The following is an 18,893-nucleotide window of genomic DNA, read 5'->3' as shown; positions in this document are numbered from 1 at the left end:
GACAACACATCTTCAAGTAAAATGACCATTACATATGCACAGACATACAGTTCTATTGATAAAAGTATACAGTGCACAAATGATAATAAGTGGAAATGTCATCACCTAGTGTATTGATTTGTCTTGATCGTATTAAAATATTTGTTTCCACCACACTTCAGAATTACCCAAAAATGTGTTTCATTTGTCCTTTCCTTTTGTTTTTAACCAATTTTTTTTTTATTTAAATCAGCATTGATAATTTCATTCTTACATTCATAGAACATTAGTCATTACATAAACGATACACACAAAAAAAAAAATAGAGCAATCAGACCCAATTGATTATTGGGGCCCATAATGCTAACCCAAATTTCTTTTTTCTTCTACCTTTAAGTTTATACAGAGCAATTTCCAAATTGTACAGAGATAGTAATTTAGCCTTCCAAATAGAAAAAGATGGTGAATCCGGACTAATCCATTGGGAGGTGACACATAAGCGGAAGACAGCCATACATAAAAGCAGAAACCCCTTCTCGGGAGTTGAGCGCTTTCTAATATTTACCCCAAACTCATATCCAAATAACACTAATTGAGGTGTAATGTCGACAGACACTCCGAGACCTAAGTTCAGAAAACATTTTACCTCTTTCAACAAGGGGGCTAATACAGGACAGTCATAGAACATATGCTCCAGATCAGCTGCCCTCAAGGCGCATCTAGGACAGACATCCCCCCGATTAGTTCCCCATTTAGCTATCTTCGCTGGGAAATAGTATAAATCAAAGATAGCCATATAGCATTGGCTTTTGAAGCTGCCTGATAAAAGAACAGCATCAACTAGGCTCAATACCAGCTGTAAATCAACAGCTACTATCCCCAGCCTTCTATCCCAGCGTTGCTCGAAATATGCAAGGTCGTCCTGTTGAGTTGCAATTATAATTTTGGAAAGTTGAGAAATCTTACATCTCCCCTTTATAGATTCCAATATCAGGTTCTTTTCCAGACTAATCTGCCCTCTTAAATTAAGCTTATCTAAAAAACTTCGAATTTGAAGATGTTTAAAAAAATCCGAACGTTGCAGCCCAATCTTCTCTTGAAGTTCACAAAAAGACATCAATTGATTATTTAGGAAAAGGTCCCCAATAGTTCTAATCCCCTGAGTATTCCATCTCCGAATAGTTGAATCACAGAAAATTAAAGGGAGTTTCCCTATTATTCCTAGAGGCATATAACGATTATATTCCTTTAAAGTAAAGTGTTTGCGAGCTTTGCACCAAACTGCAGCTGCAGCCCCAAAAATCTTAAAGCGAGTTCTTTTGTGGTAACTTGGCTCGAAAAACTTAGAAAATAAATACCTGGCTTCAGGCCCCATAATGAGTTCATATATAGATGGAAAAACAGCTGGATCTATATACGACTGAGTTCCAAAAAACAATATCCCCATATGCTGGAACATCGCAGCCCAATAATAGTACCGAAATTGGGGGATATTCAGTCCCCCCCCTTGCTCTTGGTAAATTAAGTTTTTTAAAAGCTCTCCTTGTCCTCTTATACCCCCATATAAAACGAGAGCACATTCTTTCTATCCTTGTAAAGATTGAATTGGGTAGCAAGAGTGGAATCGTGCGAAATAAATAAATAAATTTCGGAAAAACAACCATCTTAATAACACTGCACCTGCCGTATAAAGATAAGTGCAAATAATCCAGGTTTTCTAGCATTTTATTAGACGAAGTTAGATTGGGTCAAAGTTTAAATTAACAATAGTTTGTACCTTCGAAGCAATTTTAATGCCCAAATACACGGCCTCTGTGACTGTATTAACACCTGTTAAAACGTCAGTACCGGTAAAAAGAACTTGCGTCTTATGTAGATTCAATTTGTAGCCTGACACGACACCAAATTCCGACGTCAAGATTTCAATACGTCTCATCGTTTTAACCACATCCGCTGTAACGACAGCCACGTCGTCTGCGTAGGCTAAAACTTTAACAGATTCTTGCATAGGTTTAACTGGTATAATCTCTGGATCTTGCTCGATTTTAATCAACAGAGGCTCAATATAAAGAGCAAAAAGAAGGGGGGAGCAAGGACAACCCTGCCGAGTGCCCCTATATATCTTAAACTCCTCAGAGTGCTTCCCAGAAATACGAATTGTGGCAGCAGGACAAATATAGAGGGCTTGCATTGCTTTAATAAAGGATAATGGGAAACCTTTCCAATGGAGAACTGCCCATAAAAATTCCCAGGAGACCCTGTCGAATGCCTTCTCGGCATCCAACAGGGCCACCCCCATTGGAACTTCAGAAACCTGAGCCCAATCCAAAAGGGATATTATTCGGAGGACATGATCAGTGGTGCCTCTACCCGCTATGAACCCATGCTGACGCTGTGAGACTAGAGGTACAATACCCTTCCCTAGTCTTCTAGCAATAAGCTTAGAGAAGATCTTGCTATCTGAATTGATTAACGTAATTGGACGATAGGAAGCCGGCTCAAGTGCATCCGTCCCTTTCTTTTTGAAGACTATTATGGTTGTCTTAGACCATGAATCCGGTACTATACCATTAAATGCCTGCTGGAATAGAGAAAGCAGCGGATCACGCAATTCAGCCTGAAAAAGAGTATAAAACTCCAAGGGGATCATGTCTGGCCCCATCGCTTTCCCCTGGGGTAAAGATGCCATCACCAGTTCAATTTCCTCCCAAATTACAGAAGTAGAAAGCATATCCTTCTGAGCCGAACCTAAACATGCAGAGGGGATTTCCCCCAAATAATCCCCCGGGTCTGTAGTTTTTTCGTTTTCATATAACTTTTGGTAAAAGTTTTTAAACACCTCCCGAACCCCAGGTTAAGAAAATCATACATTTAGGGTTCATCCAGGTTTGGCCCATAGACAGAACAGATAGTTAATACCTCCATATTTCCAAACAATGCCTCAATAATCACCCACCTACCACATTTATCCTCCTTATATTTCTTACAGGACAGTACCCCCATTTTACAAAGAATTGCCACACCCCTGGTGTTTGAAGACTGTTTTGAGCACACAATCAGCTCCATCCCCTGTCTTTTAAGCCACGCCCTATTGGCCCAGGCAATATGCGTCTCCTGGAGGCAGAGAATATCCCAGGAGAGTCCTGTAGCAATCTTTGCCAAAACCTGCCTTTTTTAAAAATTGTTCAGACCACATATGTTTAAAGTACATAATGATAGTGTTTTCATTTTGTGCTTTCAGAATTTGAGCCATTTACCCCCTGCTGCAGATATGGGCCCTGCCACGTATCCCCTACACCTATCTTGCAGAATATAAAATATAGACATCACTATGTTACTAATTATTTCATAAGGAATAGCCTCTTGTTTCGAACAGAATATCATTAGAGCAAACATCAATGCTGATTTTTCTTTATACCCCCTTCACCACCCCTTGCACAAACCCCCAACACCACCCAAACCCCCACCCCATCCAGCTTCCCCCCTCCCAGCCCACCCCTACCCTTCCCATGAAGCACTGGGACAATAGTCCCAATAGATGATGAGTCGAGCTGCCCACCTCCCCCCCCCCCCCCCTCGGCCCCCATGCCATATTAGAAACCAAACCAATCCGATCCTATCTTATCATATATCAACCAGAAACAGAGAAAGAAAAACATTTTGTATCTCAGTCACTCAAATTCAATATCCCTAAAGGTTAAAGATGCATAGAATACAGCCAGATACAAGTTTAAGCTTCCATAAGTCCTAAGTTCTGAGTCCACAAAAAGAACAAGCATTTGCAATGCAAATAGGTCTCGCATTTGTGAGTTAGAGCTATTGACGTTGTAAATGGCAATTTCTTTTTTACCTACACGTATTATTTTTGGAATGAATGTATGTAGTGTGCAAAATCCCTTGGAAAGGTCCTGCACTTTGTAATAAATATATTGAAAATGACGCAGTGTGGATTGTGTCAACAATTGCTTGTCACGTACCTCATGGGTGAAGTGTCGCCACACATGCACACTGTGGTGCTTTAATAATGCGAAACTCATTAATAAAAGTAGTGCTTACAGACTAAACAACGCGATCGGAGCATGTGAATCTGAATCCCGGCTTCTCTTTCATTTTCTGGACTATTTGACTCACTATCATGCGTCTTGGTTATCACCAAAACACTGGGAGGCAATGAAGTTTGCCAGCGGGGCAGGGGGGCTTCGGAGGTACATGAAAATGTATTCATTGCCTAGTTGTCAAAGGTCGCCTGGTGCTATTAGTTAAAAGAGCGGAGATTTAATTAAGGTATTAAGAGTACTTTACTCGCATCTATGAGGAAATTGACATTAACTAAACAAAATGCCAGAATGCATGTCAGTTTTCACAGTGTTTTAGACAGTACTGGTTGCCTAGTTTCATTGCATTAATTTTAGTGTTTACTCTTTTACACAGCATCCAAAGTAGGTTACCTAACCCCAAAGCCCTAAGTTGTTAAATGACCCATAGAAGGGAGTCTTTTACAGTTGAGCAAATGTGTCCAAATGTAGTTTTAGTAGTGCCATGGAATGATCAGCCAAAGAGGTACTCGATGAGCAGTTATTTAACTACACGTTCAAAACGTACGGTATTGTGGCTGTTGTTTGTTTGTACCCAACCACCTCTTTCAATGTGTTTATTAACACAGAGGTTCATCTACCAGACAGTGATCACAGAGGGGCGACTAAAGCACAGAACAAAATGTATTCATTTATCCTGAGTGTGAAGGCACCCAGAAGGCTTAGGTGCCCGCCCGGAGAGGCTAGGGATCCTAGCGCTTCTACAGACTCTGCCGTGCTCCTCTGCACCAGCAGGGCACAGCTCAGAATCTGCCTCTTCTGCTAAGAATATATTGAGGGGATGAGGTTGGGGCATGCGGGAGTTGCCAGGAGATTTCCAGGTTATTGAAAGTGATGATTCTGATGTGAGGCAATGGAAACTGACTTTGTCTGTTTGTCTGCACCAGTCTATTTTTCTCCCATCTACTGGGCTCACTGTCATGTATCCATTCATCTCTCTTTGTTAGAGGTGCGCAAGCCAATATATTAATTAGCAGGTAGAGCCAGCCGGAGAAGAGCCAAGTGTTTACGAGCCAGTGGGCGAGACGTGAAAATGATCGGCATGTTAATCATACAGTAAACATGATGTAAATGTGCGATAATGTCTCTTCAGAATTCACAAAAGTGCATTTCTTTAGCGTGTCACATCAGTACACAAGAATATAGCACTGAATTGAGGGGAAGTTATTAAAAGTTGTTGTTTCAAGCATGAGTTAAAACACCTGCCGCTCCTCCTGCCCGACAACAATGCCATTTGTGAACTGAGAGGCGTCAGTTGCCATGCATACCCCGAATGCTGCCTAGAGTCTTATTATATTTAGAGTAACATTAAAATCTAGTTCATTAAACAAGAGAAGTTTTTGTACAGCAAGCATCTTGAACGCCCATATTTCAAGGTGGCAATAATAAAATGAAAACGGAAGTGCCGGCAGGCAATAAAACACGAACAAGAGTGGGAGGGGAGGGGCAGGGGAGGTTAAAAAGTAACAGACGGGGGGGAGGAGCCAAGATGGCGACCGGGACGGCAGCGTAGACTCCCGGCTCCGTGAACCTCCGCATCCCGCACGGATATCCTGCCTGAGATCCTCAACCTGTGCTACGTGGTCGTGTTTCTGAAGGAGAGGGGCTCCCGACTGTGTGACTCCGAGGTTTCTAGCAGTGCTATCGCCGGAGAAAACTGCATCTGAACCTTGCGGCCTGTGCGACCCTGGAGCCGGGACATCGAGTGGACGCCGTGGCCGGGTGGCAGTGCGACAACAGCGGCTGGTGGTGACTGGGTGGAGTCGGCCCACCGGAGCGGTGCCAAACTCGGCCTACATTTCGGCGTGGTCACTTCTACTGCCCAGTGTAGCTGACCGAGTGCATGACCGGGGGCGCAAATCTTAGATCCTCCGGTGGCTGCCCCTGCCTTGCTGGTGAGCTGCCCGGCCGCCGTCCGTATCCTGCCCCGATCATTGCGGGCCGCCCCCGGATTTCTACGGGAGCTGGTCCGTGGTGGGGACGACTGTTGCCCGTGACCACGGATAGTTTTTTGCCTGCCCCCGGAACCCGGTCACCCGCGACGTGGACATCGCGACGCTTGTCCCGGGGTCCTGGCCCCGGTGAGGGTCGGGCATACTTGGCGGCCATCTTGGGTTGATGAAGCCTACCATCCTGTCCGCTGGGCCGCAGCGGGCCTGTGAGCGTACGACTTTTGGGAGTGTGGCGGCGAGATCACAGAGAGCTGAGCTGGGGTACGGCGACCTCCTCGAGGCTATTGGTACTCTTCACTCCTCCTTGGTTCATGGTTTCGTGATCTTGGGGAGTAAGCTCGATGGTGTGGCGTCGGAGTTGGGGCAGTGGCGGCCCGCCTGTCCGCACGAACACAGAGTCTACCCACACTGCGCGCAGGAGGACGCTGTGGCGGCCACCCCTGAGGTTAGTACACGACTGGACGCCCCGGCCAGTATGCTACAGTGTGTTCGACCTTCTGAGGGCCTGATCTGTCCCGGAGGCGTCGGACCTGAGTGGGATGTGGTGGCCTCATCCCGTGCATGCCCTCCTGCGACCCAGAGACAACTCCAGCAACTAATGTCTGCTTTGGCTGCTTCTGCCTTCCTGAACCTTGCGTGCAGAGCAGATCCTAGGGCAGCACTGGGAAGCCTGTTTCCTCAAGCGGCGGACTGTGTTGATGCTCAGAGACTTCCACCCCACCTGTGTGCGTCGCTTCTCTGTTGTTGTTGGACATTCCTCTGCCTAGGAACATTGGGTATGGTGCTGGGTCGAGGGGTTGGCATGGGCAGAATTCCAAAGAGTGGTCAGGGATGAGGCTGGCCCCTCGGGGGTGGTCGCCTAGTGGACGGGCGGGCTTGGGGTGGTGTGCTCTCCTGACATGGCTACTGGCACAATAGGTGCATAATGCTCCCCATCGAGGTTTGAGAAGATTGTTTTTGTGCTGTTCCTTGTTCACTTTAGGGGAACCTTACCGTGCGGGAGGGAGAAGCCGGGGGTCTGTTATGAAGGCCCTCCTCCAGTTTATAAATACTTTCTCTACCCCCCCGTCTGGTGGGGGTCCTTTCCTACTTCTTTTTCCCTATTCTCCTACATTTCGGGTCTGGTTCCAGGGCGACAGGCACACTGCTGGGGGGGGGGGCCGTACTCATCTGCAGAGGTGCAGGGTGGGGGGTTGGGGGAGGGGATTCTGTATTCTTTCATCTTTTTTCCATGGCCTCCTTTTTCTTCTCTGATTCTTTTTGTTTTCTTTTCTGGGATCAGCGTGATACACCTCCTTTTGCTATGCCTCGTTGCCGTTCCATGTGTTCACAACTTCCGGGGTGTTCTTGGGGAGTTCTGGCGGGTGACTGCGGGCGCGACTGTATACTATGTGTTTCCCCATCCTGATGTTCTTGTGTTTGCGCCATTGACCGAATAGATTGCTGTAAATCGCTAACGTTCATTACTCCGCATATCCTGTGATCGTTGTTTTTAAAATTGCTTGTCACCTGATCCTTCTGCCTTGTTTCATCATAAAATGAAAACCTCTTTCTCCTGGTGCCCTACTTACGCTGTTCACAGTATTAGTAGTACGATTTTGCTCCCCGAAGTGCTGCCTGTGTTTATACTTGTTGTTATTGCGCTGATTGCTTAGCGGCCGGCCCTGGGGGGTTGTAGGCCCATACTTGTTCTTATTGAACTGTCAATAAAGGTTTTCAAAAAAAAAAAAAAAAAAAAGTAACAGACTGAGGGAGGGGGCGATGGGGTGGGGAGACAGGGCAGAAAATAGTGCTAGGAGTAAAGGGGCCAATAGCCTGGAAGGATACAAATGATGAATGAGGAAGGACTAACAAGCCTCAAACCAATCGGAAGGCAGCATTTAAGACAAAAGCCAATGGGCAGAGAGTGGGTGGAGCTTCCACGAAGCTTCCACACTACAGTATATACTGCATGCCTCGCAAAGCGATGGCAGCGCATGCGCGCTGTAACACTAGGCGAGACCTAAAAAAGCTAACCTGTACTATGCAACCACACAACATGCTTTACCCTTTCACTCCAAGTAGGACAGTGTGGTGCGTAAGATTTGTTCCTTCTTTGGTACGGGAACAAAGACCATTGTCACCATGAGGCTCAACAATTCTACTTCAATTGAAGAGCTGATCCCCTCAATGGTTTTCACCTCAGACTCCAACACACCGAAAAACACATTGTCTCAATTTAACGCAGTCTTATTCCACTGTGCCCCCCACATTTGCCTTCACCCGTAATCCACATATCTTTAATCCTTCCTTTGTACACATCCACTTCCTGCTTTATTTTCCCCATTATCAACCACTGACTCTTTTCCACATTTTTGCAATCATAAAGGAAAAATCTAATAAAAAGTTTTTGCCTCCTCAATAATTAAATAGATACACCCGACATCACTGGGCATATTTCTGTAGTTCGGAATTGAAACTTTAAGACCTTTACTCTATGCAATACCTTCTCTAGCAGACAATTTAACTGGCCCCTGGACAACCCCATTAAACTTTCAACTCAGAATGTAGCAGTGAAACAGAAATTTTCAAGGCTTATGCCACATTCAGTAAGATACAGTTCCATTTCGGCACTAACAAATTGCGGGTCATCATCCAGTATAATTTCCTCTGGGAGCTCTTACCTGTAGAACACACCACCTAGAAACAATTAAATTATCACTTAAGTGGTCAATTTCTCTACTATCCTGAGCCTTAAGGACTATGCCAACTGCTTGTCTTTCTACAACAAAAAGTGGCCCAATTAGATCAATACCTAACTTCAATTAGGTCCCTCAGTAAATTCAAATGGATACTTTCAATAATAAACACCATCTCACAGATCTGCCACTTCTCAAGCACAAATTAGATTCCCGTGCCTAACAGCATCCATTCCCGTCCATACAACGCGTTACCATGAATATCTTTTTATAACAGACATCCCTAGATGACCTTCATAACATTGGCTGAATATCCACTACCCCAACCCAAACTGACGTAAAAGTGTGTTACTTCTGATCAAAACCCCATTTCAGCATTTGTTATCTTGTATTTATAATGTATTTTCACTTTTCTGAGTACTTTCCATTCTTCAGGACACCCATCATAAAAATATACCAACTTTTTGAATTTGAACACATCTATTTGTGAAATACTAACTTATATAACCTGCAGGTCTGGTAAAAATGTTTCGAATCCTGATGAGGAAGATCTGTACGAAGGGTAATATGTCCACAACTATACACATTTAGAACATCAAGATAATCCACCTGTCAGATGAGTGCCAGCCAGGTCATGCAAGCAATACAAATCAGTGCCCTGTGTCATAAAGAGATTGTAATACCTTACATGAACAGAGTATGTACAGCTGACAAGAGCATAAGATGGTAAGGACATAAGGTTCAAACAGTCCACTCCCTCCCTATCCGAGCCTAGGCTTGTTCATGCATCTGTTTCAGTAAATGCTGCAGGTTTCAGGACACTTTAATGAGACCTACTGGGAATAGTAACACCTGTAGTGTGCCAATAAATTCCGGGTGCACCTGGGGGGGGGAAGGGAGTGTTCTAAGCACCAAAACGTATTTCTCGAAATTCAGTGGGAGAGCTGCTGATGTGTGCCTCAAAAACAAAAAAGGAAGGAAGAAAAGCCTAGGTGTGCACGGAAACCTGCCTCCATGAGGCCAAACTAGAGATCCGGCTCATTATGAAGTTTCACATAAGAACCAACCTCTTCATCTTTACGTTTCATATAATCGATGCGCCCCCTCTTTGAACCAAAAACATATATGATTTGCAATGATGTGCTATATATGGCTGTATTCATTTTATCAAATAAATGATAGGCTGGCCCTAAACAATGAACATACATCCATCAGAGTGTGAAACATACTACCAGGCCTATGAGAAGGGAAGTAGAGGCAGATATCAGTTGAACAAGGTGCCAACTAAACTAGAACCGGTCTAGAAACATAATATAAACATTTACATAAAGGTGCTTTGTAGAACAAAAAACACAGGCGAGCTCAATATATATTTGATTTTCATACAGAACTAGTGGTACAGTTTTGGGCTCAGCATGCTAACTGTTCCTTCATTAGGCAATTAATTGTCTTAATAGATTAGGAACAAAGATGCTAATAAAAGTGGAAACATGCAAGGGGGTGTGCAGGAGTAGTTGGGACGGATAAGAAAATCAGCTCTATAGACGGTGGAGGGAAAATGAGATCAAAAGGAATGATTACGACTGATGTTAAAGCAATCATTGTTGAAAGAGACAGGTCCTTAGTAACTTGAAGTATGTGAATATCCTGGGTGGGGTTCCTGTTTGAACATTTTGAAACAGTGACCACAAGCTTTGGGATTTCTTGTAAAATGATGGCATTCAGAACTGGAGAATTAGCACTCCTGTTTTTTTTGCATGTACAGCTAGCCATTAAGACATACACATACATTAGCAGGTAGCCAATAAACCTGATACATGCGCGCTCTTCGCCCAAAACTATTAACATTTGAGAACATGAGGAGAATAGACGTAAATATCTTGGCCACTCCACTTTAGAAGAAAAGCAATCGGAAACGAATCCTAACATTTTCAGGGAAATTTACCCCACCACCATTATACTAATCAAAAATTTGTGGTTCTCCATTCATCAAAGTTCCAATCATATTGAAAAGCTGGCCCAACTTGAACTTTTGACTGAAATACAGTGAAGTGAACTTCATCGCCATCTTCGCGCATACAGGTGGAAACGTTTACTTTTTCTTTCATATAAATGTACGTCACTTGGCATCTAAGCAAGTATCCCAGCAAGACGATAACAAACGGCCTGTGAACAACCGAAGTATGTGCATATTTGGCAATCAGGGATACAATCTAAAATGGCCTTCATCAAAGATTTCCCTGAAGACGTTTCAGCCCGAGTTCAGATGGGAGAAGGTAAAAAGAACAAGAGCGAGCAGTGTCTCATTCCAGCGAGCAGGTATTCACAATGAACGAGAAAGGCACTTGGGAACGAAGCAGCCAATCAAGGAAATAGCCGTGTCCAAACAGCCAAAGCAGCCTCACACACACAAGAGTATCGTTCTCGCAGATCAGAGCACAGAGACAAACATCGCTTTGCCTTCTGAGAATTAAGGCATTCACAAGCGCGGGGCGCCGCATTTTCAAAATTACAGACAGAGAAACGGAAAACTGGACTTCGTTGTGGAACAGGAAAGTTCACACAGAACACAAATATGGAACCTGTGCATCGTGTATGCAAAAAGGAAACAAAAACACAAGGAGCAGAGCAAAGATAAACTATGAAAAGTGAGAACCACAGCAGTTCAGTCAAGTTAGAGAGTAACAGGCAGCACCCCTGTCGAAGAGCCCCGAACACACACATGTCCACTGTCTATAGGTAGCAGAGAAACTCAGATGCCTTTAACGCTTCATTGTCACCGATAAGAGACTTCCTGGGGAACAATCGCAGCAGTTTATTCACTCGGTGTTTACACGCACGTTCAACTAGAGGCACATTATCAGAGACGGGACACGTGTCTCGCTCTAACTCAGCAAAAACAGAGCATCTCGTGATTCACGGCGCTGACTCACAAGAATGAGTGCCTCATTAAAACAAGCCGTCTCCGTGGAGCAAGTCAGCAACGAGGTGTGTGCGCGCGCGCGTTAGGCAGCCGGGGTCGGCAGCGGCAGGGTGTGTGCGCGCGCGTGTTTCTGTGTGTGCGTCTGCGCGTCCACAGACCCCGATCGCTGCGCGTGCCCTGATCTGTCTCCCTTGGGAGGCAACTAGGCAACAATAGTACTTGTTGGCGGCAGCGCTTCGCGCTGCAACGTCAGCGAGACCTAAAAAGAGAGACAGAAAAAAAAAAAATGATGGCTACAGCTTTTGCAAAAATTCCTTAGCAGTGCATTCTTCCGTGAACACTGATGACTGTCCCTTAACAACGACTTTAAGCTTGCCCGGATTTTGTAGAAAAACCTGTGCTCCTTTTTCTTGGAACTTCGGGATTAGCTGTAGAAGTCTCCACCGAAGGTCCACCGTTGCCTGGCAGAAATCCGGACGTACGAAAAATTCGCAACCCCTGGCATGAGCTTTCTTAGTGTGGCGGGCCAAATCAAAAAGAGCTTCTCGTGCCAAAAAATGATTCAGTGAGATTAAAATAGCTCTAGGGAGGAGACTTTCTTGACCCACCGGTTTCCTCCGATGAAATGGGAATCGGTGGGTGTTAGAGTCGGGGATCTCTGCTTGGCGCAAGGATGTCCTTGTGTCAAGCAGGGACCCTCTCCTCCACGTCAGGGCAAAGGATAACCCCTTTTGGAATGACCCTTGCTCACCCTCTAGGTGCGTGGCGTGAGCAGCCAAGGCGAATCTTCAGGCGTTGTTGGTTAAGCACTTACAATCACACACACAGTAAATCCATCAATCCCCCCAGAAACGGACACCAGGCTTAGATATGTAAAAATACGCTCTTTATGTAGAAATAGGTATATCTCAATATGCAGATTTATCACAAGACTAGTAACGTTATTTCGATGCCACCAGATTATGAAGCAGGCAAGCAGTTCTTTAAGCGGATACTTCCTTTAGTCTTTTACCAATGTCACTTGAGGGATTCCAATCTTGACTTACTTCAGGCCTACCGCGGCTCACGCATCTGTCGTGGGCGCGCCTGCGCCATGCACAACTCTTCCCGGCAGCTCCGGGGCGGTGGGAGGTGAGACAGGCGTGCAGTGCGGTGAGGATAACGGGGAAATAAGGCGGTGCGGGCTTCGAGCCCGATACTGGAACTCCTTTAGTGATGTGGAGAGTCGGCACAGGTCGGTGCGACTCTCGGCTTGGGAAGTGTTCTTGGGTCCTCAAACAGCGGTTGTGGGCAGGCAGGCAGGCGCAGTCAGCGACCCTTAGCACGGCGGTGCAGGGGGGGTCTCCCCAGCGGTGGCGGCGCAGCCTGAGATGTCCTGGGATAGCGAAGCGGGGTCGCAGGGCACGGACAGTGCGGCTGGGGACCCGGCGGGGATCACGATCGTCGTACGGGTTTCCGGCGGGAGGGGGGACAGCGCGTTCAGCGCACTCCAGTGGCAGGCGGTGACAGGGGCGCAGGCAACCTAGCCCGGGGGCAGAGAGCGGCTCCGGACGGAGCGGGGCTCTCACGGGGTTACGGCAGGCAAGCTCCTGAGTGTCACGGCCCTAGGAGGGGGCGATGAGGGGCGCAGTCCCTTTTCAGCGGGATGCACACACGGCTCGAATTGGAGGACGAGCAAAAGCACAGAGAACCCACTGGTCCTGGGGTTCAGTTCAGGGGGCAAGCTCAGATCAAGCCCTTGGAGAATGTTCAAGCACAAAGCAGCAAAGTCTTTTCAGCAAGTCTTTTCCTCTCCTTTCTCAGCAAGGCAAGCAGCAGGCCAGTCCTTCCAGCGTCTTCTTCTCCTTCTAGTCGGACAGAGGTTCTTTGTGGTAAAACAGGATTCTGATTTGCAAGGAGCAGGGCTCCTACTTTTATACCACATTTATTTTGTGCGTTCAGGCCAGGGGGGCCTTCGCATAACCGTTCTCAGTCCTGAGCACTTTGTTGGGGGGTACTCTGACTTCTGCTTTCAGTGTGAGGGGCAGGCACATCAGCCGCTCCACAGGAGGTGGAGCCGGCATTCAGGGGACAAGTACTTTCAGGAGCACCTTGTGGACAGCGCTTCGCCCGTCCTGGCCAGGTGCAGGCTGAGTCATCAGTCGCTCCCCAGGGGGCGGAGCCAGCATTGTGGTAGTGGAGCACTGCCCTATTCAGAGTCCAAGGGGCACTCCCACCTCCCACCAAGGTGTCCACCTGTCATTCGCTACCTGTCATCCCCCCAGCCCTGTCACTCACATGGCCCAGACAGTCAGATACACGCACAGCAGAGGCGGCTGAAATGATTAAGCGAGTAAATGCCGACTTTCTAAAAGTCGTATTTACAAACCCAGGATAGTAAAATAAACTTGGCTACAAGAAGTATTTTATCATCCCGAGTTCAGGCATACCAAACATATCTTTCTACCATGTTCCCCGAGCCTGCTGGGATTATAGGATGTAATAATGCCAGCAGCTCATCTGGCCTAAGGGGAGCAGGTAGCCTTGCAATAGTGAACTACTAGGACAGGCCACACAACCAGGGCCTGTCCTTCCTTACACCTACAACGCACCCTGCCCGTGGGCCTACCATAGGGGTGACTAACATGAGGCTAAGGGAAGGTTCTGGAGGCTGGCAAGTGTGGGCACTTGCCCAGCCGGCGGGACAGTACGGGACTGCACGCGGGGTCTGCAGTGGCAGACCCAGGACACATTTTACATGGCCGCTGTTGTGGGTGGCGCAACCAGCGCTGCAGCCCACTAGCGGCCTTGGCATTCACAAGCCCTGGCACTCCGGGTGCACTTTACTGGGGACTGGCAGTGAATCCAATCAACCAATCATGTATATCAATTATGAACACTTTATCTAGGGAGCACTTGCGCTGCGGCACGGATTAGCCGTGGCGCGGCGCCCTGAGCGGACAACACCAGCAAAACAATCGAGGCACACCATCAAAAAGTGGAAGGGAAACTCACGCCAAGGTGCCAGGTCTAACAGTGGGCCCTCTGGACCTCTACCTTCCAGTCCCAGCTAGTGACCTCTGCAAAAGCCTCAGAGAAAAGCTCGGCGACGAATTTCCGGCGGTCTGCTCCTTCTTTCCCCTCCGGAACCCCAAGAATTCTTAGCCTATTTTCCATATCCGTAATTTTCCATGCATAATCATCCCTATGAGCATTCAAAGCTGCAATCTCTTTTTTTTGAGACACCACGTCGTCCTCTAGTGTTGAGATCCGAGTCTCAGCTTCTCCAATTCTTATGGCAGTATCTGCGCATGACTTAGCAACCCTGCGTAAAGAGTTCTGTAGTTTCCTTAAAGCATTCTGAGTATGAAGGCTTTCCGCCTGCGCCTCTGCTCTATGCGCCATAATGACATCGTAGATAGTATCAAGTGTAATTTTTCGATGCTCATGGCCAGGAGAATCAAGGGTACCGGCTGATTGTGGCGCTGTGAAAGGTTGAGTATTGATTTGAGGGTTAGGCGAGTCCTGGTATGCCCAGTTTGAGGAATCATCAGACCCTTGTACACTCCCCATAACAGATAGTCTCCCTCGGACATCATCCACGGATATTTGCTTCGCTTCGGCTACCAGATCTTCACCATCCTCTGCCCCTGAACTTCCCTCGTCTAGCCAGCCTTTCACCAGGCTTTTAACTGAGGAACGGTCAGACAAAGAAAAAAAGTCATCTCCAATAGAGAGTTTATCCTGAACTTCGATACTGCATCCCCCAGATTGCGCAGCACCCAATGAGAGTACAGGGTCCCCCACAGACTCCCCATGTTCTCTATTGTTCACTCGATCAGTGACACTCATACCTGTAGAGATCAGGTGTCCATCTCTAGGATCCCCTTCACTTTGCATAGTTATAGGGGTCATCTGCGCCTGCAACGAGACTACAGCTCCCAGAATGCCGTTTCCAAGGGTCTCACCGACAGACACCGCACTCTGACAACAAGCCTCAGTCCCCGGTAACATACGCGATGATATCGCAGGCGGTACACCTACAGTCTCACAGACAGTACTCTCATAGCTAGAAGCTTCCGAAACCAGTATCGAAGCAGGGGGTTGCAAACTGCTAACATGAATTTCTGATGCTGCAGCGTCCTGTAAAGGCTTCTTATTGACCCGAGCTTTAAGAAAAAAAGACGGGACTTTGGGCCGTAAGTCGCCAGCCAGGGTTACTTGCCCTTCCCGAGCACTTTGACCGGCATCGATATGGGCTGATAGCCCCTTCTGCGTCGCTGCGAGTGTTTTTCCGGCTGGAACAGCTCCGGTCACAGGGCGCGTCTTCACCTGCGAACTGGACGGCTTGGAGCGGGGAGCCCGGCACGATCCCTTGGAAGGCAAGGCGTTCTGTGGCGTGGGCTTCAATTCGGAAAGAATTACAAACTTTCCAGCCACACGAACACAGCAGCGGTAAAAGAAGATCACTTTAGCTGGGTGCGGCAGTCGCCAGAACATCGTTCACGGGAACCTAAGCAGCATCACATCTCAGGCATACAAGGCGTTCGGAGGCCAAGAGGGAGAGCAGCCTGCTCAAACGGCCAACCGCTTAGCCACCATCTTGCTTCTGCCTCATTTGTGCTTTCCTAATTCTCATATATTCTGAAACATCTGCATCGTTCATTTACAGACATTTAAATTTTGTTCTATGCTAGAAAAAATGACAATGTGCAGCCTTCCTTCAGCACACCCCCAATAGCCAGCATGATTGTCACATAAAATCTCTCAGTTTGAAGTCAGAGAACGAAAAGTAAGCACCACGCTCCCTGGCAAGACAGACCTGACATATGACCTTTGTCTTTGAATGCACAACAAATGTGTCAAGATAAGAACCAGATTTAAAGGCCTGCTTATGGAAATCTAGTATTTGTGGAAGAATACAGTAAACAAGGTACAAACTCAAGCTGGAAACTATAACCAAGCCAGCAAATAGACAGCAAGCAAATGTGAGTTACAAACCACAAAGTCAATGGTCAGCAATCTCCGGAATGCATTCCCATGGAAGCTTTCTGTCGTTAGCAAACCAGACAGCTTCACTGTCTGGTAGGCTTCGACCTATAAACAGAAAAGGTTCATGATGATGTATATGCCAGCAGCAGAATGAGCAGTACAATTGGCATGTTGTGTGTGGCTTCACAGTGCATTCAAAGATAATGACTTGGTGGCACATGATGTGTTTTGAGGAGCAGTGTGTGCCATTAAACAAATACCTAGGTCGCAGTAAAGTGCTCCCTGTATTTCTCCCTGGGGTGATTGTTTTATTTAATATTTTACCCACTGCAAGGCTCTGCACAGAGCCTTTGTCAATCCATCACAGTGGCCAGTGACTGCAGTGGGTGTGGGTCTGCACTGCTCTGCACTCTGCTCGTTTATCTAGTGTGCAAACATGGCACTGTTCAATGGATTCTAGAGAATAAACAGAGTATAGTAATCCTGCCTTATTGCAAGCCAGCTGATTCTGTGAAGCCCACTGAACACTACATACACCCCTCATCCCAACACATGTTCATGAGTCAGAGCAGGAGTAGCTTCAGAGTTACTGCGCTCGGACCAGCATAGATAGTGGTAACAGTGGCTTGATACTTCTGCAGAGCTGTTTATCTGATTCTGGAGTCAGAGTCCCAGAGGAAAGGGTAAATCTCAGCACAGAATAAATGGTCTGGAATGAGAGTGTTGAGACTCTGTTCACTGGTCTAAGTGGGTCTTGATGGTGGTAGAAAAAACGCTTGGGAGAGCAGATTATAGGAAGAGTCAATAATGAGTGCAGGGCTGATGGGTCAGGAGGCTGTCAGTGGTTTGGTTTGCTAGCAAGGGGTCCTGGATGAATGGACAGCCTGGGTCATTAATGTCCACCACGAATCTTTGGACAGCCTTATTAAGGAAAACAGAATTAACGGCAGGCAACGAATTCTGCCTCGCCGGCGGAGTTCGCAGAGTTTTGTCCACTCCTTGCAATGCGTGGAGTTCCGAAAAATTTGCAAAGCGGCGCAGAGTTTTTCCTCTTGTGCAGCTCGCCAACGTTAAGTTGGCGAGTGAGGAAGATCATACGCTAGACGGCCTCCCGGCAAGATTTGTCAACATTGACGATCTCAGCAGGTAGCTACTGCTAGCATTGAGAAACCTACCACTTGTGTTGGGGAAGCTACCACTCGAGTAGAACATCTACTTGAGTGGCAGAAAGAAGCAGCGCCCTCTTGCGCTTTGCATGGTGCCATTTGCGATGATATTACAGTGCGAGACAAACTAACGGCGCTAAAAACTCAGCAGGAGCAGAGCAACTTACAGCACTCTGCCGCTTGTGGAACTCCACCAAGCGCAGCCGAGTATTTCGTCACTACATGGAGTTCCACGTAGCAGAAGTCCACCGAGGCCTAAACAGAATGCCAAGGATCACAAGAGTAGGAAGAGGACTCCACTTAGGAATAATTGCTGCAGCGTTGTTGGAAGAGAGCGACTCATCCATCATTAAATAAGTACATAGCATTCAGCCATAGCTCCAATGAATACACAGGCAAAGCTGTTAAAGCTCTTATTGTGGAAAAACAAATTACTCTGACTACCACAACACTCTCACACCTATAACAGACAAGTCATTACACGCTACCTTAAGCATTTTTGTACCCCCCTCAAAGATTCACATAGTAATCGAAGAAGCTTACTATCTAGTGATCTCTCACTATCAACAGCAATCAAACCCCCAACAGAGATTTCTCAGACTACTGACAGCACTCTCACACCTTCTAAGAGTAGCAGTCTCACATCACCAACACTCCCACGCATTTCACAAAATAGCAGTCTCACAGTAATGCAAGCATTTTCATAACTGTTAGAACAGGCGGTCTCTAGTAGGCAGAGGTATACACTTCTGACAAATAGGGACCTACCAACTCTAGTCAGGGCAAGGGGATTACACACTCAGATAACCCCTGCTACCCCCTTGGTAGCTTGGCAGAGCAGACAGGCTTATCTCAGAGGCAGTGTGTTAAGCATTTATGACCACATACAGTAATAAAGCGAATACACTACAAATGGACACAACACAGGAGTTATTATAAAAATAGTATTTTTATATAAGGCTTAGCACAAGACCAAATAACGCCATAAATATACCACAGTCTCAATAAATACTCTTTGGAAGGAAAAATAATAGTTCAAGTAAAGTTTCTTCTTAGGAAATAGTTCTTTAGCAACAGAAGTAAGTATTCTTCTGAAACACAGTTCTTGGCAACAATGTAACCCCCACAGG

At 46.6% G+C, this 18,893-nt stretch overlaps 1 protein-coding gene across 1 annotated transcript in view; it reads right to left on the bottom strand.

The window, feature by feature from the left end:
* The window catches only part of LOC146798588 (uncharacterized), a 67,893-nt gene extending 51,711 nt beyond the window's left edge, over positions 1 to 16,182 (bottom strand). The window contains exon 1 of the mRNA XM_085625898.1: positions 15,460 to 16,182. Within this exon, the coding sequence (XP_085482024.1) occupies positions 15,460 to 16,105 (646 nt within the window). The 5' untranslated portion in view covers positions 16,106 to 16,182. The remainder of the gene's footprint in view (positions 1 to 15,459) is intronic.
* Between the last annotated feature and the right edge of the window lie 2,711 nt (positions 16,183 to 18,893).

This window comes from Triturus cristatus, chromosome 9 (genome assembly GCF_964204655.1).
Source record: "Triturus cristatus chromosome 9, aTriCri1.1, whole genome shotgun sequence".
Lineage (NCBI taxonomy): Eukaryota > Metazoa > Chordata > Amphibia > Caudata > Salamandridae > Triturus > Triturus cristatus.
Note: the sequence above shows the minus strand (reverse complement) of the source record. Positions and strands in the feature narration are given on the sequence as shown.